Source organism: Nerophis lumbriciformis, linkage group LG20, assembly GCF_033978685.3.
Source record: "Nerophis lumbriciformis linkage group LG20, RoL_Nlum_v2.1, whole genome shotgun sequence".
NCBI lineage: Eukaryota > Metazoa > Chordata > Actinopteri > Syngnathiformes > Syngnathidae > Nerophis > Nerophis lumbriciformis.
Window position 1 is genome coordinate 460263 of NC_084567.2, and position 27867 is coordinate 488129.

The following is a 27867-nucleotide window of genomic DNA, read 5'->3' on the forward strand; positions in this document are numbered from 1 at the left end:
ACACGTGTTACAACGGCGTGGCTTCGTAAAAAAAAGAGTGCGGGTACTTTCCTGGCCCACCTGCAGTCCAGACCTGTCTCCCATCAAAAATGTGTGGCGCATTATGAAGCCTAAAATACGACAGCGGAGACCCCGGACTGTTGAACGACTGAAGCTCTACATAAAACAAGAATGGGAAAGAATTCCACTTTCAAAGCTTCAACAATTAGTTTCCTCAGTTCCCAATCGTTTATTGAGTGTTGTTAAAAGGAAAGGCCATGTAACACAGTGGTGAACATGCCCTTTCCCAACTACTTTGTCACGTGTTGCAGCCATGAAATTCTAAGTTAATTATTATTTGCAAAAAAAAAATAAAGTTTATGAGTTTGAACATGAAATATGTTGTCTTTGTAGCATATTCAACTGAATATGGCTTGAAAAGGATTTGCAAATCATTGTATTCTGTTTATATTTACATCTAACACAATTTCACAACTCATATGGAAACGGGGTTTGTAGTTAGTTTCCTGGCTCTCTGTCTACTGCGCCTCCTGTGCCATTGAGTTTCTTCCTGGTGATGTTCCGTAGTTCAGCCAATGGCGCCTTCTCCTCCTCAAATGCTGCCTTGTATTGTCTTGCCAGGGACCGGAGCTCCTGCCGCAGTTGATGGATCTTTCCTGCCCTTTGGTTCAAGGTGTAGTTGGAACTGATGGGCTTGTCCTCTTCCACACTGAACCTCTCTGCTCCAGAAGAAACAATGATAGTAGTCATGGTCTGAAGTTGTCTGTCGACATCCCCTGTGGCTATTGATTCCATGGTTCTGGCTGTGTGCTCGTCCAAAAGAGTAATATTTTAACTGAGTCTTTAAATTAGTCTGCTCGTTGATGACTTGTTTGGTTTTATATTGTGTAGTTATATTTATATTATTCTGTGACTGTAAATTGTTTGCTTGCTTTCTTATTGATGCTTTTATTTTTTTCTGTATTGGGGATCCTTAATAAAAATCTAATCAAATCTGTGCTAAATTATTAAATATTTATACAATATCCATTCATCCATTTTCTACTGCTTGTCCTTATAATTAAAACAATTACACTATAATTTTATAAAGTAAATTACAAAATACTAATTAAATTAAATAATATTACTACCATAAATAAGATCATGCTAAGGCTTATATTACTATTGATAAAATACAAACACACTTGTACTAATAATAAGCAAATACTTCAAATGATCAATAGAAAATACATAATACAAATGAACACTTCTACAATAATAATACAACATTACTGAACTGGGTTGATCAGATTACTACTATTAATAAAATCGTACAATAATGCTACGGTAATAAGTTGAAATAATAAATATTTAAAAATTACACAGAGTAATAAAAATAGTAATATATTGCAATAAAATGCCAATAATTCAAAGATAAAAGTGTTAGTGAAAGATGATATTGTGCAGACTTTCAACTTTCTGTTTTACATCTTTTGTAAAAAAAACCCAAAAGTGCTCAGGTTTTATTTCAGAATGTTTCTGACCTGCAGCGTTGACTTCCTGTGTGGGAGGAGCTTGACTTCCTGTGTGGGAGGAGCTTGACAGCAGAGAGATTTTGTCCTGCTGCATGAAAGCTCCTCAGGTGAGATTCCTGTGTCTTTATTGGCTGGGGGCCCCCGCCCCTGGGACCCCCCCCGGCCCCCACTGGGCGCTCAGGATGCTTTAAAAAAGTGAAATTGAAGCACTTTCCTCCAAACACAACATGCAAACTGTTCAATCACTCATGCTAAAACATTGCTAGCATGAGTCTTTTCTTTCCAAAGACTTAACCAAGTCAAATAAAGTTGTGATCGTGTAAAAAATAAATCTTTTGATTACACGTCTTTATGCTGACAACATTCTTAAAGGGCTCCCGTAGCGTCTTTGTGAAGTTAGCATTAGCTGCTACGTCACAGTTGTTGTGTGGTTAGCATTAGCCGCTACGTCACAGTTGTTGTGTGGTTAGCATTAGCCGCTACGTCACAGTTGTTGTGTGGTTAGCATTAGCCGCTACGTCGCAGTTGTTGTGTGGTTAGCACTAGTCGCTACGTCACAGTTGTTGTGTGGTTAGCATTAGCCGCTACGTCACAGTTGTTGTGTGGTTAGCATTAGCCGCTACGTCACAGTTGTTGTGTGGTTAGCAGTAGCCGCTAGGTAAGGAAAGTAATGAGCTATTAAAGATGAAAGGTGGTGGTCCAATGAGAAGCAGGTGTCCATAATGAGGCCTGCTGCCTAGCAGGGGGGCCTAGAGGGGCTATAAAAGCGGAGTCATAAAAGTCTGGCAACATGAGACAAAAGCAGCACTTCAACAATGCTGCTGCTTTAACGAGCACATTCATTAAAAGAAGGTGTGACCACTGATGATGTCACTGATGATGTCACTGATGACGTCGTCAGCAAATGAGAGTCAAAGTGTGTATTTATTCCAAGATGAGATTAGAACATATATTAATATACACTATTGGTACTATGCTATGTACAATGCATGTGTACTATGTACTAGAGGAAAAATCAGACTAAACAAGCACACAAATCATCACAATTAGAATATTTGTTGTTAAACCGACTTACCTTTTCCATGTATGTGACCTTAACTCATCTCACTAGACCATGTGTCCTAGATGTAGTATGTGACCTTAACTCATCTCACTAGAACATGTGTCCTAGCTGTAGTATGTGACCACTAGAACATGTGTCCTAGATGTAGTATGTGACCTTAATTCATCTCACTAGAACATGTGTCCTAGATGTAGTATGTGACCTTAATTCATCTCACTAGTACATGTGTCCTAGATGTACTATGTGACCTTAACTCCTCTCACTAGAACATGTGTCCTAGATGTAGTATGTGATCTTAACTCATCACACTAGCACATGTGTCCTAGATGTAGTATGTGATCTTAACTTATCACACTAGGACATGTGTCCTAGATGTACTATGTGACCTTAACTCATCTCACTAGAACATGTGTCCTAGATGTAGTATGTGACCTTAACTCATCACACAAGCACATGTCGTAGATGTAGTATGTGACCTTAACTCATCACACTAGACATGTGTCCTAGATGTAGTATGTGACCTTAACTCATCTCACTAGAACATGTGTCCTAGATGTAGTATGTGACCACTAGAACATGTGTCCTAGATGTAGTATGTGACCTTAACTCATCTCACTAGAACATGTGACTTAGATGTAGTATGTGACCTTAACTCATCTCACTAGCACGTGTGTCCTAGATGTAGTACATGATCTTAACTTATCACACTAGACATGTGTCCTAGATGTAGTACATGATCTTAACTTATCACACTAGAATATGTGTCCTAGATGTAGTATGTGACCTTAACTCATCTCACTAGAACATGTGTCCTAGCGTAGTATGTGACCACTAGAACATGTGTCCTAGATGTAGTATGTGACCTTAACTCATCTCACTAGAACATGTGTCCTAGATGTAGTATGTGATCTTAACTTATCACACTAGAATATGTGTCCTAGATGTAGTATGTGACCTTAACTCATCTCACTAGAACATGTGTCCTAGATGTAGTATGTGACCACTAGAACATGTGTCCTAGATGTAGTATGTGACCTTAACTCATCTCACTAGAACATGTGTCCTAGATGTAGTATGTGACCTTAACTCATCTCACTAGAACATGTGTCCTAGATGTAGTATGTGACCTTAACTCATCTCACTAGAACATGTGTCCTAGATGTACTATGTGATCTTAACTTATCACACTAGAACACGTGTCCTAGATATAGTATGTGACCTTAACTCATCTCACTAGAACATGTGTCCTAGATGTAGTATGTGACCTTAACTCATCTCACTAGAACATGTGTCCTAGATGTAGTATGTGACCTTAACTCATCTCACTAGAACATGTGTCCTAGATGTAGTATGTGACCTTAACTCATCTCACTAGAACATGTGTCCTAGATGTAGTATGTGACCTTAACTCATCTCACTAGAACATGTGTCCTAGATGTAGTATGTGATCTTAACTCATCACACTAGAACATGTGTCCTAGATGTAGTATGTGACCTTAACTCATCTCACTAGAACATGTGTCCTAGATGTAGTATGTGACCTAACCCTAAACTACTAGTGACTAGACAGTACTACTAGCATTGAGAGTGACGTGATGAATACATGACACCTTGCTGTGTGACATGAATACATGAATCCTGGCTCCAGTGTGGTTAGTGAAGAACTGACACACACAGACACACACACAGACACACACACACACACACACACACAGACACACACACACACACACACACACACACACACACACACACACAGACACACACACAGACACACAGACACACACACACACACACACACACACACACACACACACACACACACACACACACACACACAGTGCTTTACAAGAAGAAGAAGAAGAAGTAGAAGTAGTAGAAGAAGAACCACAGGAATAAGGAAGCCACTTTAGGGCCAAAAGGAGGAGAATAAAAACCCCCCAAAAATGAAAGAGTTTTTCTTGTCCTTGTTGAAGGTCAGCGAGTGGGGACTAGTGGGGACTAGTGGGGACTAGTGGGGACTCACTGGCTGACGTGAGGCTTGAGGGCCTGGTAGAGACCCTCAAAGGTGGGCCTGTCAGGGATGTCCCGCCTCCAGCAACGCATCATCAGCTCAAAGAGGGAGGGGGGGCAGAGGGGCGGAGCATACAGGAACACCTGGGGGGGGGGGGGGGGGGGGATAGGTCAACAATATTAGTTCTATGCTGCCCTCTGCTGTCTGACTACTTGTAGTACATCTGGATCACTTCTTGTGAGTCATCAATCACATAAACTAGCACCAACACAGGAAGGTTAAAGGGGAACATTATCATCAGACCTATGTAAGCGTCAATATATACCTTCATGTTGCAGAAAAAAGACCAGATATTTTTTTAACCCATTTCCGAACTCTAAATGGGTGAATTTTGGTGAATTAAACGCCTTTCTATTATTCGCTCTCGGAGCTATGACGTCACATCGGGAAGCAATCCGCCATTTTCTCAAACACCGAGTCAAATCAGCTCTGTTATTTTCCGTTTTTTCGAGTGTTTTCCGTACCTTGGAGACATCATGCCTCGTGGGTGTGTTGTCGGAGGGTGTAACAACACCAACAGGGACGGATTCAAGTTGCACCAGTGGCCCAAAGATGCCAAAGTGGCAAGAAATTGGACGTTTGTTCCGCACACTTTACCCACGAAAGCTATGCTACGACAGAGATGGCAAGAATGTGTGGATATCCTGCGACACTCAAAGCAGATGCATTTCCAACCATAAAGTCAAAGAAATCTGCCGCCAGACCCCCATTGAATCTGCCGGAGTGTGTGAGCAATTCAGGGACAAAGGACCTCGCTAGCACGGCAAGCAATGGCGGCAGTTTGTTCCCGCGGACGAGCGAGCTAAACCCCCTGGATGTCTTGGCTCACACCGTCCCTTATGCCACCGAAGATGATCAAGAGAAGAATATCCACCCTAGCTTCCCTGGCCTGCTGACATGAGGGTATGTCTACAGAATATATTAATTGATGAAAACTGGGCTGTCTGCACTCTCAAAGTGCATGTTGTTGCCAAATGTATTTCATATGCTGTAAACCTAGTTCATAGTTGTTAGTTTCCTTTAATGCCAAACAAACACATACCAATCGTTGGTTAGAAGGCGATCGCCCAATTCGTCCTCGCTTTCTCCCGTGTCGCTGGCTGTCGTGTCGTTTTCGCTTGCATACGGTTCAAACCGATATGGCTCAATAGCTTCAGTTTCTTCTTCAATTTGGTTTTGGCTACCTGCCTCCACACTACAACCATCCGTTTCAATACTTGCGTAATCTGTTGAATCGCTTAAGCCGCTGAAATCCGAGTCTGAATCCGAGCTAATGTCGCTATAGCTTGCTGTTCTATGCGCCATGTTTGTTTGTGTTGGCTTCACTATGTGACGTCACAGGAAAATGGACGGGTGGTTAAAATCAGGCACAGGCTTTTGGCTCCTAGCCAGATTTGTCTAAGGTTTGGACCATGTTCTAGTACCTGTCTGCCCTGGTTCCTGAAGAACTAAGGTTTGGACCATGTTCTAGTACCTGTCTGCCCTGGTTCCTGAAGAACTAAGGTTTGGACCATGTTCTAGTACCTGTCTGCCCTGGTTCCTGAAGAACTAAGGTTTGGACCATGTTCTAGTACCTGTCTGCCCTGGTTCCAGAAGAACTAAAGTTTGGACCATGTTCTAGTACCTGTCTGCCCTGGTTCCTGAAGAACTAAGGTTTGGACCATGTTCTAGTACCTGTCTGCCCTGGTTCCTGAAGAACTAATGGTTTGGACCATGTTCTAGTACCTGTCTCCCCTGGTTCCTGAAGAACTAAGGTTTGGACCATGTTCTAGTACCTGTCTGCCCTGGTTCCTGAAGAACTCGCCAGTGTTGGCTATGACCTGCTCGTCAGTCAGCAGGCTGTAGGGCTGCTCCTTGCACAGCGTGAAGATCTCCCACAAGGTGACTCCAAAGGCCCAAACGTCGCTGGCCGTGGTGAACTTACCCTGAAGGAGGGAGGAGGAGGAGCAGTGAAGGAGGAGGAATAGTAGGAGCAGGTAGGGGTGGAGGAGGAAGAACATAGGAAGAAGTGGATGAAGAGGAGGCGGAGAAGGAGAAGGACAAGAAGGAGGAAGCAAATGTGGTGTAAGAGGAGGAGCAGGAAGGGTAGGAAGATGAAGGGGATTCAGTGGAGGAGGAGGAGGAAGGAGAAGAGGTGAAGGATGTGAAAGAAGGAGGAAGACGTGGAGAAGGAAGAGCAGGAAGTGGAATAGATAGGGGAAGAATTATTGGAGGAGGAGGATGAGGAGGAAGGAGAAGAGAAGAAGATGGAGGATGAGGAGGAGAAAGAGCAAGAAGGAGAAGAGGTGAAGGATGTGAAAGAAGGAGGTGGAGAAGGAGGAAGACGTGGAGAAGGAAGAGCAGGAAGTGGAATAGATAGAAGAAGAAGAAGAAGAAGAAGAAGAAGAAGAAGAGGAGGAGGTTTAGAAGGAGGAAGAGGAGGAAGGAGAAGAGAAGAAGAGGAGGATGAGGAGGAGAAAGAGGAAGAAGGAGAATAGGTGAAGGATGTGAAATAAGGTGGAGAAGGAGGAAGACGTGGAGAATGAAGAGCAGAAAGTGGAATAGATAGGGGAAGAAGTATTGGAGGAGGATGAGGAGGAAGGTGAAGAGAAGAAGAGGAGGATGAGGAGGAGAAAGAGGAAGAAGGAGAAGAGGTGAAGGATGTGAAAGAAGGTGGAGAAGGAGGAAGACGTGGAGAAGGAAGAGCAGAAAGTGGAATAGTTAGGGGAAGAAGTATTGGAGGAGGTTTAGAAGGAGGAAGAGATGGAGGAAGAAGAGAGGGACGAAGAAAAGGATGAGGAGGAGGAAGGAGAAGAGAAGAAGAGTATGAGGAAGGAGAAGAGGAGTATAAGTATGAGGAAGAGGAAGGAGAAGAGAAGAAGAGAAGTATGAGGAAGAGGAAGGAGAACAGAAGAAGACGAGGAAGGAGAAGAGAAGAAGAAGAGAATGAGAAAGAGGAGGAAGAAGAAGAGAAGAAGGAGGAGGAGAAAGAGGAAAAAGGAAAAGAGAAGAAGAGGAGAAAGAGGAAGAAGGAGAATAGGTGAAGGATGTGAAAGAAGGAGGTGGAGAAGGAGGAAGACGTGGAGGAGAAGGAAGAGCAGGAAGTGGAATAGATAGGGGAAGAAGTATTGGAGGAGGTTTAGAAGGAGGAAGAGAAGGACGAAGAGGAGGATGAGGAAGAGGAAAAGGAGAAAGGAGAAGAGAAGAAGAGGAGTATGAGGATGAGGAAGGAGAAGAGAAGAAGAGGAGTATGAGGAAGAAGAGGAAGGAGAAGAAGAGAAGAAGAAGAGGAGTATGAGTAAGAGGAAGGAGAAGAAGAAGAGGAGTATGAGGATGAGTAAGAGGAAGGAGAAGAGAAGAGGAGGAGTATGAGGAAGAAGAAGAGGAAGGAGGAGAAGAAGAGAAGAGAAGAGGAGTATGAGTTTCAGTAAGAGGAAGGAGAAGAAGAAGAGTGTGAGTGTGAGTGTGAGTGGTGATGGTGACTCACCAGCATCAGTGTGAGTGTGAGTGTGAGTGTGAGGGTGATGGTGACTCACCAGCATCAGTGTGAGTGTGAGTGTGAGTGTGAGGATGAGTGGTGATGGTGACTCACCAGCATCAGTGTGAGTGTGAGTGTGAGGGTGATGGTGACTCACCAGCATCAGTGTGAGTGTGAGTGTGAGTGTGAGGGTGAGTGGTGATGGTGACTCACCAGCATCAGTGTGAGTGTGAGTGTGAGTGTGAGGGTGAGTGGTGATGGTGACTCACCAGCATCAGTGTGAGTGTGAGGGTGAGTGGTGATGGTGACTCACCAGCATCAGTGTGAGTGTGAGTGTGAGTGTGAGGGTGAGTGGTGATGGTGACTCACCAGCATCAGTGTGAGTGATGGTGACTCACCAGCAGGATGCTCTCCCAGGCCATCCACCTGATGGGCAGCACAGCCCTGCCCTGGATGCGGTAGTAGTCACTGCTGTACAAGTTACGACTCATGCCAAAGTCTGAGATCTTCATGGTGAGGCGGCGGTCCAGCAGACAGTTCCTGGTGGCCAAGTCTCGGTGCACAAAGTTGAGTGAGGCCAAGTACTTCATCCCCGAGGAGATCTGCACCGACATGTGCAGCAGGTCCGACAGGCTGTGGGCGGGGCCAGAGGCGCCGTGAGGTCATGTGAGCGGGGCGTGGGCGGGCGTGCCAGGTGCACTCACCTGACAGAGGGGATGTTGTTGGCGTGCGTCAGCGTGCTCTCCATCTCACGCTGAGACAGGAACATGTTGAGGTCGCCATTCTCCATGTACTCTGTCACCATGCACAGGGGGTCAGAGGTCACGCACACGCACAGCAGCCGGATGATGTTGGGGTCGTTGAGGCGAGACATGATCTTGATCTCCTTCAGGAAGTCGTTCCTGTAAGACGCAGGCGTCAAGCGTGGAGTGCTCGGCCAGTGGGCGTGGCCTCGGCGTACCTGGCCTGGATGGTGGCGTCCGCCCTCAGCTGCTTCACCGCCACCAGCACGGCACGCCCGTCTCTGTCAGGGAGGGGCGACCCTTCGCCCAGGAACTCCGCCAGCCCCTCGGCCTCGCACAGGTGGACCTAAGGAACAGGCCGCTTAGCGTCGTGGCTCCGCCCACCCGCCCGCCAGACACCTACCTCTCCAAACTGCCCCTCCCCCAGCTTCTCCCGGAAGATCAGCTGTTGCCGCGGGAACTCGGAGGCGGAGATGTCCTTCCTGGTGAGCGAGTCCACGGTGAGGGCGGGCACGGCGTACATGTTGCTGCCCGTCACGCCCTGCAGACGCACGATGTCCGTCTCCGCGTAGTGGGGGGCGTTGCTATGGAAACACTGGTGCGGCGTGCACTGGGTGATGTCGGGCTCGGCGTAGCCCCCCCCGCACGCTGTCGGGACAAGAAAAGGTGACCGCCCCGCTTGGCCACAACACAAACCTGTGGCGTCTTCACCTCATGTGGTCATGTGACAGGAAGTCAGCGTTAGGCGGCCATAGAGAATGTTACTGAGGAGGAAGAGGAGCAGGAGAAGACGGAAAGGACCGGAAGCTGAGGAGGAAGTCCAGAGTGAAGTAGCAGCGTGCAACCACCAGGGGGGGCGCTCACCTGAGGCTTCCGCGCTCTGGGAGAGTTCCGGCAGCTTGTTCCTCAGCGCCGCCGGGTTCTGGTACTGAGGGTCCAACAGGAACACCCTCTCGTAGTGAGGGTCCGTTTGGGCGGGGCCTGGACGCGGCCAAAATGATGTCACACCCAGGGATTCGTGGCCAGCGTGTGACGCTTACCTGCGGGGGCGTGTCCAGAGCGGGGGGGCACAGGTGGGGTCTGCATGATGATGGTGTCGCTGCAGGACGACAGTCGCACCCTCACCTCCTCGCCCAGGATCCTGCGTGGAGCCTGCGTGGGCGGGGCCATTAAGTCATCAATCATGTCTCACCTACTGATCACACTAATCATGTCTCACCTACTGATCACACTAATCATGTCTCACCTACTGATCACACTAATCATGTCTCACCTACTGATCATACTAATCATGTCTCACCTACTGATCATACTAATCATGTCTCACCTACTGATCATACTAATCATGATAGGGGAAAATTCATCCCGTACATGTGACTCCACTTTTAACCAGCCGCTCCCAGAGGTGGGTAGAGTAGCCAGAAATTGTACTCAAGTAAGAGTACTGTTACTTTAGAGATGTATTACTCAAGTAAAAGTAAGGAGGAGTCACCCAAATATTTACTTGAGTAAAAGTAAAAAGTATGTTGTGAAAAAACTAATGAGTAACCTGTTCGTTTAATGATGACGGCAACAAATAATGCACAAAAACATAAAAATAGCAATGAGCAAATTCAGAGCCAGGAATATCTCTTAAGCAACTAAAACAATAATATATATTAAATAATAATACTTTAACATAAAAAAAATGAAGGCAAATTGAGCCACAATAACTTAACAGCACCATAGGCTCAGTAGGCAGAGATTACAAAGGAAAATAACAAGTTAGCCTTTACGCAAACCATAAACTGATAGGTGTGGTCTGCATCTGGGAACACACTGTGCACTTCTGATTGGTGTTTCTATGCATGCGTGTGTGTGTGTGTGTGTGTCTGTCTGTCTGTCTGTCTATGAGGCTGCAGTGCGTTAATAAATGTCCCCACACGATGTACATTTGACAGTGATTCATAGCAGGGAAGCTACGGTGACAGCCAAAATATCTACTAACGTTACTTACCGCCATGTGCTTCCTCAAATTTGACGTTGAGTTCATGTAAGCTTAAGCTTGTTGTTGTTTTGCCGCTGAAACTTTATGTGCAGTTAATCATGTGACCGCCTGGCTCTGTTTGATTGGTGGAATGGAGTCAAACGTCACCAGTGACTGCATTTGATTGGTGAAACGCAGGCATGTGATAGATCCTACTTTGAAGGTCTGTCTGACAAACCAAAACAAACAAAGCGTGCATTAACAGAGCGAGTAGCGAGCTGAATGTAGATAAATGGAGCGGAGTAAAAGTAGCGTTTCTTCTCTATAAATATACTCAAGTAAAAGTAAAAGTATGTTCCATTAAAACTACTCTTAGAAGTACAATTTATACCAAAAGTTACTCAAGTAGATGTAACGGAGTTACTACCCACCTCTGGTCGCTCCTAAAGGGAATCGCTGGTCACAGAAACACTCATCACACCTGACACCTCCACAGTGGGGCCGAGCTCACTTTAACACCACAATCCTTAACATTCTGATATTAGCATGCTAGCTTTTTTGGCAAATTTTACAGGCACACACCTGACGCAAGAGTTATTTCTTTCTATTCAGTCATATTTGAAAACAGCTAGTGTTTTTCCATTTGTTCTCTTTCTGGTTGTCCGCAAGTCCACTGCGAGTTACCTTGACTTTAGGAATGTGAGGAGGAGCGATACTCCTTCTCCTTAACTCATCCTGTCTCAGGCTAAAGTAGAACAATAGACATGTGTATTGGTTCTGGAGGGTGTGGGCTATTGGCATATTGAAGAACACATCCCTTCCGTAATGTTTTCAGATCAACTTGGCTACGCAATTGAATGTGTTGTTGTAGGCTGGTCTCTTCGAAGCTTTGAAAACAAATGACAAAATACCTATTCTGTTCTGGTGATAATTCAAACTCAGCTTATATGTCATCGAAAGAACTTGGGATTGACCAGTCACTTAAATTCCCTTGGAGGAACATCTGGTGTAGCGCGACACACCTCAGCGTCAAATATTTTCTTACTTGACAAATGATACCTGTTAGCATGCTAATGGTAGATTCAGCTAATTTTACAAGTACACACCTCAGTGTCATATTTTGTTACTTGACGAATGATACCTGTTAGCATGCTAATGTTAGCTTTATTTTAGCAGGTATACACCTCAGTGTCAAATATTTTGTTATTTGACAAATGATACCTGTTAGCATGCTAATGCTAGATTCAGCTAATTTTACAGGTACACACCTCAGTGTCATATTTTGTTACTTGATGAATGATACCTGTTAGCATGCTAATGCTAGCTTGAATTTTAGAAAATTTTGCAAGTATACACCTCAGTGTCATATTTTGTTACTTGATGGATGATACCTGTTAGCTTGCTAATGCTAGCATTAGCTAATTTTACAGGTACACACCTCAGTGTCATATTTTGTTACTTGACGAATGATACCTGTGAGCTTGCTAATGCTAGCTTGAATTTTAGAAAATTTTGCAAGTATACACCTCAGTGTCATATTTTGTTACTTGATGAATGATACCTGTTAGCTTGCTAATGCTAGCATTAGCTAATTTTACAGGTACACACCTCAGTGTCACATATTTTGTTACTTGACGAATGATACCTGTTAGCATGCTAATGCTAGCTTGAATTTTAGAACATTTTGCAAGTATACACCTCAGTGTCATATTTTGTTACTTGATGAATGATACCTGTTAGCTTGCTAATGCTAGCATTAGCTAATTTTACAGGTACGCACCTCAGTGTCATATTTTGTTACTTGATGAATGATACCTGTTAGCATGCTAATGCTAGCTTGAATTTTAGAAAATTTTGCAAGTATACACCTCAGTGTCATATTTTGTTACTTGACGAATGATACCTGTTAGCTTGCTAATGCTAGCATTAGCTAATTTTACAGGTACACACCTCAGTGTCATATTTTGTTACTTGATGAATGATACCTATTAGCTTGCTAATGCTAGCATTAGCTAATTTTACAGGTACACACCTCAGTGTCATATTTTGTTACTTGATGAATGATACCTGTTAGCATGCTAATGCTAGCTTGAATTTTAGAAAATTTTGCAAGTATACACCTCAGTGTCATATTTTGTTACTTGACGGATGATACCTGTTAGCTTGCTAATGCTAGCATTAGCTAATTTTACAGGTACACACCTCAGTGTCATATTTTGTTACTTGATGAATGATACCTGTTAGCATGCTACATTTCCAGGAAATTCCCATTCAAATTCCTAGTTTGTGAACCCGTTCTCAAACAATGGCAATAAAACGATTCTGATTCTGAAAAGAATGGATGTATTCATAGCTCTACAAGGCCCACAATTCTCAAAAGTTTGCGGCATCTTCAAACCTGATTCCGACCTTTCAACCTTCCACCCACACGCCTTTTCAGATATATTGAACACAAAACATGTTTTTCCTTTCCCAAAATCGCCGGAACGTTCTCCCCATTGACAATGAATGGGCATTATGCAATCTAGTGCACATCCCACAACATTTCACTTGCACGAGCAGGACTGCTACTTAGTGACTTGAGGCTGTGAGTGCTCACCTTCTCCAGGACCTTGCACACGTACTGGCACCACAGGATGAGGAAGATGATGATGACTAGCAGCAGGATGATGGTCACCAGGCAGCCAATCAGAACAGGCGTCTTGCCGTCATCGGGCGCGTCGCTGGCAGAGGGATTGGCGGCTGGCGGACACAAGACGGCGAGTGAGTGCGGGGACAGCGACTTGTGAGGTGTCAAAAGGTCATACCGGGCGTGGCCGTGACGGTGCTGTGGTCACTTGCCGATGGCGGCGTGGCGGCTAAGATGGAGTCTTCTGGGGGCAGACAGGAAGTCAGGCGTGTCCATGGCGTGACGCGGTGCGTGTGTGTTACCCGACTGGAAGGAGATCTCGCTGAACATCATCCACACGTCAGCAAAGTAGAAGCGGCAGCGCAGCGACACGGCGGTGTGGCGCTCCAGCGGCACGGTCACGTAGCGTGCGCTCGGGTTGCGGTCGTCCAGCACCGTGTTGAAGACCACAGGCTCCGCCTCCCAGTTAGCGAGCAGGCGGGGCTTGAACCAGCAGGAGACGGAGGAGAAGATCTTGACGCCTCGAGCGAACATGTTGTTGCTGTGGACCTGGACAGGAAGTAGACAAGTGAGGCCTTTCAAAGTAAAAGCAGAGATATGTATACCTTCATGGAGGTGAAGTTCCTCTGCCGGTCGAAGACAAACTCCATCTCCACGTGTCCGCCGCCGCCGCCCAGCGAGTGGTTCTTCCAGCCCAGGTAGTCGTAGCCGGGCCACACGTGGTACTGGCGTGTCATCAGGAAGTCGTCCAGGCCCGTCACGCCGTCCGTCAGCTGGCCCAGGCCGCCAAACAACTTCCTGTTGGGACGACACGGTCAGAGAGCACGCGGCATGACGTGCGCTCGGTGAGAGCGTGCCACCCGCCTCTTCTCGCGCACGCCGTCGTAGGTGGAGTCATTCAGGCTGGCCACGGGGAAGCCGGGCGGCGCCATCAGCTGACCCTCGGGGGCGCTGTAGGAGATCAGGCCGTCTGCGAGGCAGGGAGGAGGCGTGTCAACGCTTTGGCGCGTTCAGCGGGTTGGACAATGTGGGCGTGGCCTACCCTCCCACGGACAGCCGTAAAGCTCTACCCTCATGCAGACGGTAGACAGCTCGGTGAGCGGGATGAGGCGCACCCAGCGCGTGACCACGGGGGGGTGCAGGTCGTTGATGACGGGCTCGTAAGCGTTCTTGTTGCCTTCCATCACCTGCAACACCAAACATCCTCTTTAAGCTCCGCCCACACACTACTTACATACCTTTCTTTACATTTCTTTCATTTGTCCATGTCCAAATAGTTCTTATTAACATTAAACACACTATTGCCTCTCACACCCCCCTAACCAGACTTTTTTCACACACCCCCAAAGTAGATATTATTATCTCTCTGTGTCAAGACAGTTCTATCGCCTCTCACGCCTCCCTTCACATCGCGCCCCCCTCAAAGTAGATATTATTATCTCTCTGTGTCAAGATAGTTCTATCGCCTCTCACGCCTCCCTTCACATCGCGCCCCCCTCAAAGTTGATATTATTATCTCTCTGTGTCAAGATAGTTCTATCGCCTCTCACGCCTCCCTTCACATCGCGCCCCCCTAAAGTAGATATTATTATCTCTCTGTGTAAAGATAGTTCTACTGCCTCTCACGCCTCCCTTCACAGTGCGCCCCCCCCAAGTAGATATTATTATCTCTCTGTGTCAAGATAGTTCTATCGCCTCTCACGCCTCCCTTCACATCGCGCCCCCCCAAGTAGATATTATTATCTCTGTGTCAAGACAGTTCTATCGCCTCTCACGCCTCCCTTCACATCGCGCCCCCCAAAGTAGATATTATTATCTCTCTGTGTCAAGACAGTTCTATCGCCTCTCACGCCTCCCTTCACATCGCGCCCCCCCCAAAGTAGATATTATTATCTCTCTGTGTCAAGATAGTTCTTTTCTAACATTAAAGATGCTATTACACTATTACTTCTCACGCCCCACTTGCCACAAAACATGACGGCAGCCCCCCTACGGGAGACTTCATTTTTTTTTGTGCCCCTTGAAGTTTATCTGTATGTGTCAAGATAGTTCTTTACTAACATTAAACATTTTATTACGTTACTGCCTCTCACGCCCCCTTTCTACAACGCCCCACAGAGCCCCCCCTAAGACAGATTTTTCCCCCACGCCACCCTGAGATTTCTCTTTTTATCTGTATATGTCAAGATAGTTCTTTACTAACATTAAACATGCTATTACGATATTGCCTCTCACGCCCCCTTTCCCCTGACACCTCACGGTGCCCCCCCAGGGAACAGGGTTTTTTTCACGCACCGCCCCCACGAGATTTCTTTTTTTGTATGTGTCAAGAGAGTTCTTTACTTATGCCACTGCCTCTCACGCCCCCCCCCCCTTGACACCTCATGGTGCCCCGCCAGGGACAGATTTTATTTTCACCCCCCCGCCCCACACGTTCCTTTTTTTAATCTGCATGCATACCTGCCAACTTTTGAAATCAGAAAAACCTAGTAGCCAGGGTCCGCAGGCCCCGGTAGGTCCAGGACAAAGTCCTGGTGGGGGGTTCAGGGCTTCGCCCCCCGACGCAAAATGATTATTAGCATTCAGACAGGTTAAAATGTTGCTAAAACCATCACTTTTCTATCAGTCACAGTGACTTTTCAAAACAAAAATATTACAGCAAAAATCATATGGGTTGATTGACATGTTTATTCTGTAAGCTAACTTCAATAGTTTGAAATTATTTTGACAGTTAATGCCAGTTATCCTGTCAACCTTTCACAAGACTTCAATTTGTTCATTGAAAGTATAAACACTTCTTACAGTAAACAAATGGTAAAACTGTACTAAACAATTCCATTAAAAAAAAAATTGGTGTCATTATTAACTTTCTGTCCAAGCTTGTATAATCTACTGCCTTGTTCAATTGTAAAAAATATTCTGTGCCTAAAATTCACATTTCTATCACAATTATCATACTGTAAACATGGTAAGCTAACTTCATTAAAATTAATAGTCCTGTCAATAGCATGGAATTACAATTCAAATGTAGTTTTTTTGTAAGCCTTTCAAAAGAATTCAAAATATGAAAAATTCATGAAAATGAATTGAAGCCATCAGACACTTGAAAAGTGGCACATCACATCTCTAATGTAATCATTTGAACTTTTCAACAGAAATAGCACTGCAAAAATATTAAGGACATACTTCTGTATTTTGGTAGTTATGCTGTCAACATTTAACAAGATTTCTTCAACTTGGACTTGAAAGCATAAATAGTATAAACACTTTTAACAGTATAACAGTACTAAACAATTCCAATAGATAACATTGGTGTCATTACCTTTTTGTGGCTAAAATCCAAATTTATTCTATCAGATTGATCATACTGCAAAAATGATATGGTAACTTTATGATAAGTTTACTTGAAGTGGCATAAAACACTGAAAGTGATTGTTCCTATAACCCCTTTGTTTCAAATGTTTGTTCCACTTGTGGCAGTCGGGCACCAGCATACCGTCTTTGACAACTTGAAGTGGCATAAAACACTGAAAGTGATTGTTCTTATAACCCCTTTGTTTTAAATGTTTTATGCCACTTCAAGTTGTCAAAGACGTGCTGTGAAATACAGCCGACAGGATTGCGCACCAAACACGAAGCAAGGCCAAAGCGCATGCATGGTGCAGGAGAACAAAGGACTTCTTTCATTTAAGATTTGTGATAAACCATCAAACTCATTCGTTAAAAGGACTCTATAGTAATATAAAGCGAATTTTTCTGGACATTATCATGCAAGAAAAGTTTATTTTTGGGACTGCGATCACCGCGTAATGATTTTTAAAGGTTGCATTACAAACATGTAACTGTCCCATGTGATCAGCCAGTGCGATTGGAAGTCCATGCTCAATTATTGCCTCCGTAAATAAAACTTCGGCATTTATCACATCCAAAGAATCTGTTTGGGCGACGAAAAACGTTGAAAGTTTTCCACTTGTATCGCTAGCAACGGCATTAGACTTGTGTTTTTTTGTCCCAACGTGGTCTTTTACATCGCTAATTCCTCCGTGTCCGATCGAAAAATCTTGTCTGCACAAGGTGCAATTCGCGTAGTTTTCACCCTTTTTTTTTTTTAAATGAATGAAAAAACTTATTTTTTATCACTGCAACCGTAACCCGGAATAGCTTGATGAAAACCGTACGAATTACGGGAAAACCGGAGTAGTTGGCAGGTATGTGCATGTGTCAAGATAGTTCTTTACTAACATTAAACAATTTATTACATTACTGACTCTCACGCCCCCTTTCCCCTGACACCTCACAGGGCCCCTCCCCCAGGGGGCCCAGTCTCATTATTTAAAAAGGGAACATCATTTTTTTCACGCCCCCCTCCCTAAAGTGAATGTTTAGGTATTTATGTTGTCACCAACAGGAAGTGGAGGTGGTCATGTGACTGGGGCAGAAGGTGTGGAATTGTTTCCCTCAGCCCACTTCCTTCCTGATGTCTATCACACACACACACACGCACACACACACACACACACACACACACACACACACACACACACACACACACACACACACACACACACACACACACACCATGTTTCGCAGGCGGTTGGTCCATGACTTCCAGGTGACACCGTCCCGGCTGTAGTTGAGGCTGTAGGCGTGGGCAAACTCGATGCCGTTCCTGGCGTAGCGCCCCTGAGTGGCCACCACCGTCAAGAAGGTGAGACGCCGCAAGTCCACCTGAGCGGAGAGACGTGCGCGTTTGACGGCGTGAGTCAAAGGGGGGGGGGGGGCGGGGGGGGGGGCAAACCTGCAGGAACTGGGAGTCGGTCGCTTCCAGTTGACCTTCGGGACACCAGGCGCCGTCGCCGTCCTCACGGTTCAACCTGTGAGGACAAAAAGTGTCACCTGGTGCTCAAAGGACGCGTGGACATGGGTCAAGGGTCAGAACCGGAGGTGACCTGGCGTACTGCGGCCCTGTGGTCTCGTGCCATTGGCTGGAAGCTGTGATGTCATCATCCTTGATCCGCCCATCCTCCATGCCCAAGGCATAGCGACAGTGCGCTGAAACACACGTCAGGCGTCAAGGTGCACGTGTGTGTGTGTGTGTGTGTTCTTGTATTGCTCCCCTTCTTGAGACATGAAGAAGGAAAAGTATCTTCCATATGAGGAGGTGTGAACAAGTGATGACATAAATCAATAACATTGCATCTAATAGACAATGTCTCATTTGCACCCCTGCTGGATTTTTCACATTGACTGTGTGTCGCTTTTAAAAGTGCTCCCCCTCTGGCCACCACATGAAATAACAAGTGTGTGTAAGAAATTAAAAAATCAAATAAATATGTATATAGAGACATACTGTAACAACTTCAAGTAAATAATGAAGATTAAAAACCAACTACAAACAAAAAATGAACTAAAATCAGTCTTTTTCTCGACTTTTTTCTTATAAAATTGGGAACAATTTCTCATATTCTTTCTGTTACTGTAACATTGCAATATTTCCTCGTAAAATTATTACTTTTTTTACGTTAAATTATTACTTTTTAATGCAAAAAGGTGACATTTGTCGTATAAAATTCTGACTTTTATCACAATATTGCCAATTTTTTTTTTGTTCTTGTAAAATAGTGACATCTTTTGAGTAAAAATTATGACATTTGTCCAGAGGTGGGTAGAGTAGCCAGAAATTGTACTCAAGTAAGAGTACTGTTACTTTAGAGATTTATTACTCAAGTAAAAGTAATGAGTAGTCACCCAAATATTTACTTGAGTAAAAGTAAAAAGTATGTTGTGAAAAAACTACTCAAGTACTGAGTAACTGATGAGTAACATACACACACATATCATATATATATATATATATATATATATATATATATATATACATACATATATACACATACATTGATATATACAGTATATCATTTATATTTATTTATTTTGCTGTTTTTGTTTACATGTTAAAGGTGTTTTAATGAATATACATGCATGTTTAACACATATAGATTCCTTTCTTTCATGAAGACAAGAATATAAGTTGGTGTATTACCTGATTCTGATGACTTGCATTGATTGTAATCAGACAGTAGTGATGATAACGTCCACGTTTTCAAATGCAGGAGAAAAAAAGTTCCTCCTTTCTGTCTAATACCACATGAAAGTGGTTGGTTTTTGGCATCTTATTTGTCCAGCTTCCATATTCGTTTTCACACACTTTACAAGAAATACATTGGCGGCAAATTCCGTAGCTTGCTAGCTTGTTTGCGCTGGCTTTCGGAGACTCTTATTTTGAAAGCGCAGGCGCGATGGAGCGGCACTTTTATTGTGAAGACAGGAACTGTGCAGTCAGTCTTTAGGCTTTTGACGGAATGTACGGTTGAAATAAAAAATGGTCTTTTTTCCTTCACACTTTTGATTGATTGATTGAAACTTTTATTATTAGATTGCACAGTACAGTATATATTCCGTACAATTGACCACTAAATGGTAACACCCCAATAAGTTTGTCAACTTGTTTAAGTCAGGTCATGTGACCGCCTGGCTCTGTTTGATTGGTCCAACGTCACCAGTGACTGCATCTGATTGGTGGAACGGAGTCAAACGTCACTAGTGACTGCATTTTATTGGTGGAACGAAGTGAAACGTCACCAGTAAGGCAGGCACTTTGAAGGTCTGTCTGACAGACCAAAACAAACAAAGCGTGCATTAACAGATCGATGAAAATTAGTAGCGAGTAGCGAGCTGAATGTAGATAAAAGTAGCGGAGTAAAAGTAGCGGAGTAAAAGTAGCGGAGTAAAAGTAGCGTTTCTTCTCTATAAATATACTCAAGTAAAAGTAAAAGTAAGTTGCATTAAAACTACTCTTAGAAGTACAATTTATCCCAAAAGTTACTCAAGTAGATGTAACGGAGTAAATGTAGCGCGTTACTACCCACCTCTGCATTTGTCCTAGTTTTGCCAAGCAAAATTCCGATTATTATTATAACATTGCCAACATTTTAAAGTGTTGTTATAAAATTGTGACTTGTCGAGTAAAATTATGACTCTTTTCATAAAATTGCCAAAATGTTAAGCTTTTCTTGTAAAATTGCGACTTGTATCAAAATATTGCACAAATGTTCAGTTTTTCTTGCAACATTTTGACTTGCATTTAGTAAAATGAGGACTTTTATTATAATACCGCCAACATTCTAAGTTTTTCTTGTGACATTCCAAGTCATTTTTGACATTTGCACAGTATGTATATATGATTAGTGTTACCTGGATCAATCTGTGCGATGGCTGCTGGGGGGTGCAGGATCATCAGCAGGAGGAGGAGGTGCATGATGCTCCACACACACTACATCTCTGCCAACACAAACATTATTATCTTGCAACATCCCATAATATTCCCTTTCGGAAAGATGCAAACACATGCTAGCTGGTTAGCATTAGCACGGGGGTGTCCAAAGTGCGGCCTGTAGCTAATCGGAACAATTGAAGCGAGCTAATATTAGCATGCTAACTTATTTTGCAGGTATTCACTGCAGTGTCAAACATTTTGGTACATTAGCATGCTAGATTGTTTTAGCTAGTTTAGCGGGTATACACCTTGGTGTTATATATTTAGCTATTTCACTAATAGCGTAGTACTGTTAGAATGCCAGCTTTTTTAGCTCACATTTTTTCTTACTTAGCATGCCTGATCTTTTTCTTAGTTCATTTTGCAGGTATACACCTCAGTCATATTTTGGTACCGTATTTTCCGCACTATTAGCCGCACCTAAAAACCACAAATTTACTCAAAAGCTGACAGTGCGGCTTATAACCCGGTGCGCTTTATATATGGATTAATATTAAGATTCATTTTCATAAAGTTTCGGTCTCGCAACTACGGTAAACAGCCGCCATCTTTTTTCCCCGTAGAAGAGGAAGTGCTTCTTCTTCTACGCAAGCAACCGCCAAGGTAAGCACCCGCCCCCATAGAACAGGAAGCGCTTCTTCTTCTACTGTAAGCAACCACCCGCCCGCGTAGAAGAAGAAGAAGAAGCGCGCGGATATTACGTTTCATTTCCTTTGTGTGTTTACATCTGTAAAGACCACAAAATGGCTCCTACTAAGCGACAGGTTTCCGGTTCATGAAAAGACGCAATCTCTCCATCCGCACACGGACTACTATTTCACAGCAACTGCCTAAAGACTTTCAAGAAAAGCTGGCTACTTTCCGTGCATATTGTAAAAACAAGATAGCTGAAAAAAAGATCCGGCCAGAGAACATTATCAACATGGACGAGGTTCCACTGACTTTTGATATTCCTGTGAACCGCACTGTGGATACAACGGGAGCACGTACGGTGAATATTCGCACCACGGGGAATGAGAAGTCATCCTTCACTGTGGTTCTAGCTTGCCATGCTAATGGCCAGAAACTTCCACCCATGGTGATATTCAAAAGGAAGACCTTGCCAAAAGAGACCTTTCCAGCCAGCGTCATCATAAAAGCTAACTCGAAGGGATGGATGGATGAAGAAAAGATGAGCGAGTGGTTAAGGTAAGTTTACGCGAAGAGGCCGGGTGGCTTTTTTCACGCAGCTCCGTCCATGTTGATATACGACTCCATGCGCGCCCACATCACGCTGGTTTTTAATATATTATTAAAGTTTGACTGACCTATCTGACTGTTTTTTTGACATTCCCTTTAGCGCAGTTAGATGCGGCTTATAACACGGGGCGGCTTATAGGTGGACACAGTTTTGAAATATGCCGTTCATTGAAGGCGCGGCTTATAACCCAGGGCGCCTTATGGTGCGGAAAATACGGTACTTGATGCATGCTAGCATTTTAAATACATTTTCAGGTAGACACCTCAGAGTAACACATTTTGGTACTTGACGCATGTTACAGAAAGCATTTCAGCATGCGGACATTAGCATGCTTTTTTTTTTTATTTATAGCTAATTTAGCAGGTATACCAGTCAGGTATTTCACTAATGCAAACTGTAAACATGCTATTGTTAGCATATTTTTAGCTCATTTTGCTAATATTTCTTGTTTCTTGACACTATCTGGCCACTTACTGTTAGCATTTCACAACAGTTTGGCTTTGGCTTTTCAGCATTCCCAAGAAACCTACTCAGTGGCCTAGTGGTTCTTAACCTTGTTGGAGGTACCGAACCCCAGCAGTTTCATATGCACATTCAAAACCCTTCTTTAGCGTGCATGAACATCACCTTGTTCAAAGAACAAAGCCAACACAGTGCATGAACTCACAACAAATGACACACCTGCAAATCAGATGGAAAATGAGAGGGAACATTGTTTGGGGGTATCCATAATACTTAGACTCATTTTTTTATTGTCATTCAAATTTGAACTTTACAGTACAGATACGCCGAAAGGGAGAAGTTTTTATTTACAAGTTTGATTGATTGATTGAACGAAACTTGTATTAGTAGATTGCACAGTACAGTACATGTTCCCTACAATTGACCACTAAATGGTAACACCCCAATAAGTTTTTACACTTCTTTAAGTCGGGGTCCACGTTAATCAATTCATGAGTCTGGTGTGTCTTGACCGCTGCGGCGGAGGCTCTGCCGAACCCCTGAGGCGGACTCACCGAACCCCGAGGGTTCGATCGAACCCAGGTTAAGAACGACTGGGTTTGAGTGTCCGCCCTGAGATGGGTAGGTTGTGAGTTCAAACCCCGGCCGAGTCATACCAAAGACTATAAAAATGGGAGCCATTACCTCCCTGCTTGGCACTCAGCATCAAGGGTTGGAATTGGGGGTTAAATCACCAAAAATGATTCCCGGGCGGGGCACCGCTGCTGCCCACTGCTCTACTCAACTCCCAGGGGGTGAACAAGGAGATGGGTCAAATGCAGAGGACACATTTAAAGTTAAAAAGTTAAAGTACCAATGATTGTCACACACACACTAGGTGTGGCGAAATTACTCTCTGCATTTGACCCATCACCCTTGATCACCCCCTGGGAGGTGAGGGGAGCAGTGAGCTGCAGCGGTGGCCGCGCCCGGGAATCATTTTTGGTGATTTAACCCCCAATTCCAACTCTTGATGCTGAGTGTCAGGCAGGGAGGTAATGGCTCCCATTTTTATAGTCTTTGGTACGACATTTCACCACACCTAGTGTGTGTGACAATCATTGCTACTTTAACTTAAATGTCTACCAAACATGCATTTTCGAGTTCTTTAAAACCAAATCTAAATTTTAAGTTTGGAAGGTGAAAACTAGCAAAATGGCTAATGCATCCAGTCTGTGGCCGTCGCTGGGAAAAGTTTGGTCCCCCCCTGCATTAGCATATCTAGCTGTCTTGCTTGACTGACTCCGCCCCCTCACGGGCCCCTCCTCTTCCACTCACTAGTCCCGCCCCCTCCCTCCATGTGCCAAATGCCTCAACATTCCTGACATTCAACACAAGCCTGAGCACTTTTTCATTCTCTTCTCGTGTGTGACAAGAACGCACACGTCTTTGATTGACAGCTGGCCGTTTAGCATGTCAGTCAGTTAGCAGGGTTAGGGGCGGAGCACCTGGGGGGGGGCGTGGCCTGCAGAGAGCATGTGAGGAATGTGTGCCTTTGACTTAACATGTCAGAGCACACACACACTCTTTTGTTTGGCTGAGAACGCTCACAATAAACATTATGCTAATTAGGGATGCAACACTTAGTATTAGGTTTCTAATCTTTTAATTATCGTAAAAGCGTGATCAAACTTTGACAAACTCAAGGCGATACTGCTCATTTCCTGGAGGAGCAGCTCGCGTGCTAATCGCAAGCTGGCTTAAACGCTAACATACAAACATAAGACATGAACATCTTCCCTCATTGCAAACCTCACACTTGTGTCAACACATGGCTGTCCCAGCAACTAACATATTCAATTGTCTTCCTTCTTTGTTGTGTGTGTCATTTATTCACGAAACGTACTGAATAGCAATGAAAAATGTGTTGGAAAAAACGTTGAATGAATACCGTATTTTTCGGACTATAAGTGGCAGTTTTTTTCATAGTTTGGCCGGGGGTGCGACTTATACTCAGGAGCCACTTCTGTGTGAAATGATGAACACATTATAATATTATTGATCTCATTGACGTAAGAGACTAGACGTATAAGATTTCATGGGATTTAGCGATTAGGAGTGACAGATTGTATAGCATGTTCTATATGTTATAGTTATTTGAATGACTCTTACCATAATATGTTACGTTAACATACCAGTTGGTTATTTATGCCTCATATAACGTACACTTATTCAGCCTGTTGTTCACTATTCTTGATTTATTTTAAATTGCCTTTCAAATGTCTATTCTTGCTGTTGGCTTTTATCAAATACATTTCCCCAAAAAATGTGACTTATATATGTTTTTTATCTTCTTTATTATGCATTTTCGGCTGGAGCGACTTATACTCCGAAAAATACGGCATATACAAATATAGATTTATTTTGTCTTTGTGGGAAGAAAATGTCTCCCTGTAATGTTTGTCTGCTCTTGAATGGGATTATGCTGAAAACTAAGGCTGAAACGACGCGTCGACGTAGTCGACGTCATCGGTTACGTAAATACGTCGACGCCGTTTTTGTGCGTCGGCGCGTCGCATATTTACGTCACACTACTGTCATGGCGGAGCGCAAAGCAGACGATGCGAGCGAGGGGAAAAAAGCACGCCAAAAGTCGTCAAAAGTGTGGGAGTATTTCAATAAACGGCCTAATAATGTTGTTGTATGCACACTGTGTCGAGCGGAAATGGCCTATCATAGCAGCACAACGCCTATGAAGGAACATTTGAAAAGAAAACCCCCGACAGCGTTCTTGCCATCACCATCAACAAGTCAATCGTCCGCGTGCGTATACGTTGTCATTATTAAACAAAAACATTAATGTGTCATTTGTATCTGCGTTGTAAATTCATAAACTAAAGCACCGTTTCGCTCTGAGAGGCGCGTTTGGCGTGCCTGTTCAGTGTTTACAAAGACGCGCTCCTCTTTAACGCTGTGGAGAGGCGGCGGCGGCGAGCGAGCGGCGAGGCGGGGCGCGCCGGGAGCGACGCCGCAAGAGACAGGGGACGACGAGCGAGCGAGGAAGAGGAGCTGAAAAGCGAGGAAAGAAAGAGAAAAGAGTTGGAAGAGAAAATACTTTGTGTAAAATTAAAAGATTGTAAACCTGGCAAAGCCGTCTGGCGTTCAGTCTGTCGGTCCTGAAAGAACCCCACGGCACAAGACGTGTCACAAACGCTAACGTTAATTAGTTGTGCAAATACCTTTTACAACATTAACAGTTACATATACTATGTACAAACCAACAATTAACTTTCACTTTAATCATACTATCATTGTTGTGTTATTAAGCAAAATAAGCAATACTTTTACTTTTGTTGAAATGTTTACACTGTACACTTTTTTGTATTGGATGTTTAGCTTTATTTTTGCACATTTTAGCAAATAAGCAATACTTTTACTTTTGTTGAAATGTTTACACTTGTTACAGAATATTTCCGTTTTGCACTTTTTTGTATTGGATGTTTATCTTTATTTTTGCACATTTTAAAGCAAAATAAGCAATACTTTTACTTTTGAAATGCTTATACTATTCCAGAATATTAAGATTTGCACTGGATGTTTACTTTTATATTTGCACATTAAAAAGCAAATAAGCTGCTTTTAATTTTGTTAAATGTTAAAAGTTTTAAATGTTTACATTGTTACAGAATATTTTGTCATGTTGTTGTCAATGTTGACTGACTAGTGGCCATACTTTTTTTTTTGTAAATAAAAGTCATGCCTTTTGAAAAAACTGGCCTACATTTATTTTTTCCTCTTCATTTTAAATAAAAAAAATAATCGGTAAAAGGAAAAATAATCTATAGATTAATCGAAAAAATAATCTATAGATTAACCGATTAATCGGAAAAATAATCTATAGATTAATCGATAGAAAAATAATCGTTAGCTGCAGCCCTACTGAAAACCTTAATTAACTTTAAGTATTTCTGATTCTGAAAAAACGTTGGATATATATACAAATATAGATTTTATTTTTCTTCGTGGGAAGAAACAGGAAGTTGCAAAGCAAAGGTTGGTTGCATAGACAAAGGCAGTGGGAGAGCCAATCAGGCAACAGTAAGGTGGTTGCGCCATCTTGTTGTTGTGCAGTTCATTCTTTGCATGCAGTGAGAAGAGAAAAGAAAAAATTTAAAAAATTGTGCGTAGAAGAGGAAAAGTCGTTTGGACAGTTTGGCAGTTTTTTTGGGGGGGGATTTTATTTTTACAACAAACCGTAGTTAGACCAATGTGGTCTGATGATGACCAGCCCACCCTTTAGAGCACAGCTGTAACTTCCTGCCATTAAGCCTGCAGAAAACACTTATTCTCAGGTTTCTACATGCTTACATTTTTTACACTATTTTCTTACACTTTATTAAGCATTTCTTACATAACCCTTATTGTTGAACCTTCATTTTATTTATCATTATTATCGACTTTTGTTTACATGGATTGTTTGAGTGTTTTCCATGCTTGTGTTGACAGAAAGGTCGAGGGGATTATAAACAGAAGAAGGTTACATTTGAAATAAATACGCTTACATTCAATTCATTTTTCTCCTGCTCCTGATTTTGCATAGGTCATAACAAATATGAGTAATGATCAATATCAAGCGATACATAAGACTTCTATCATGTTGCCCAGATAACTTTGACATGAAATGCTACGTCCCTAATGCTAACATGACACACACATGTTATAAACGTGCTAACTTGCTGAATAAATAGTTTAGAAGCTTATTTTGTCACAAAGTCTCAATACTTTAGCCGTCGTTTAGCTAGCTATCCCAGGATGCACTGGGACACAGAGAACACTTCCTGTTGTTAGTCACGTGACCTGTACTTTAGCTTGTTGTGCTAACTTAACGCCATGTTGCGTTAGCACAGCTTCTTAGCTATTGCTACCGCTTGTCCACACACGCTAGCTTAGCTTCTTTAGCTCCTGACCGCGTGTTTGCGTTGCTAAAGTGACGTCAAAGTGACAAGTTAGCGACAACAGCCCGGCCCTGCTCGTGCACGCCGCACTGCCAGCCGCGCGCGCGCGCACGTCAGCAAAACTTTTTTCCACGCTCGCTCGTGACGTCACACTCTTCTTGCAGGCTCGCTTCCACTTTTGACGTCACCGCCTTTTTTTTGTGCGCGTCTTTCCTTACCTGTCCTGACGCTCCTCCCGTGCGCGCCCCCACACACTCGAGTGCGCGCCCACCGCGGCGTGCGTGTCGTCGTGGTAATGGAGGGGCGCGCGCGCGCGTGGACGTGGCGGGCTCGGACAGGAAGTTTGCTGGAGGCGTTCGTAAAGATGGACGCTTTGTTGTTCGCTCAGATGAAGACAAAAGTGTCATGGAGGACAGACGGCTGGTCCGCGAGCAGAGAAGAAGAAGAAG

At 43.7% G+C, this 27867-nt stretch overlaps 1 protein-coding gene across 2 annotated transcripts; it reads right to left on the bottom strand.

Moving 5' to 3' along the window:
• Positions 1–2419: 2419 nt before the first annotated feature.
• Positions 2420–27867, bottom strand: ddr2l (discoidin domain receptor family, member 2, like). Of its 2 annotated transcripts, none has more exons than XM_072915285.1 (20): positions 27637–27867; positions 20701–20787; positions 18396–18498; positions 18245–18320; positions 18025–18174; positions 14489–14633; positions 14311–14416; positions 14052–14244; positions 13749–13995; positions 13625–13690; positions 13417–13559; positions 9892–10003; positions 9716–9832; positions 9255–9499; positions 9070–9197; positions 8813–9010; positions 8507–8741; positions 6427–6576; positions 3179–4734; positions 2420–3009 (listed from the first exon to the last, which is right to left on the bottom strand). In XM_072915285.1, exons 2-19 carry the CDS (start codon positions 20762–20764, stop codon positions 4600–4602), a joined length of 2613 nt encoding a protein of 870 aa, XP_072771386.1. In that variant the 5' UTR covers positions 20765–20787; positions 27637–27867; the 3' UTR covers positions 2420–3009; positions 3179–4599. The 2 variants fall into 2 exon arrangements, with proteins under 2 accessions (XP_072771386.1, XP_061835943.1); XM_061979959.1 differs by having other exon boundaries at positions 14052–14240; positions 14307–14416.

Bases quoted from the DNA above. Each gene is read 5' to 3' on its own strand.
- ddr2l (XM_072915285.1), bottom strand. From the start codon at position 20,764: ATGCACCTCCTCCTCCTGCTGATGATCCTGCACCCCCCAGCAGCCATC. The intron at 9,833-9,891 runs GTAAGCGTCACA...GGCCGCGTCCAG, and splicing joins CTCTGGACACGCCCCCGCAG to GCCCCGCCCAAACGGACCCT. The intron at 4,735-6,426 runs GTACTAGAACAT...CCCCCCCCCCAG, and splicing joins TCAGGAACCAGGGCAGACAG to GTGTTCCTGTATGCTCCGCC.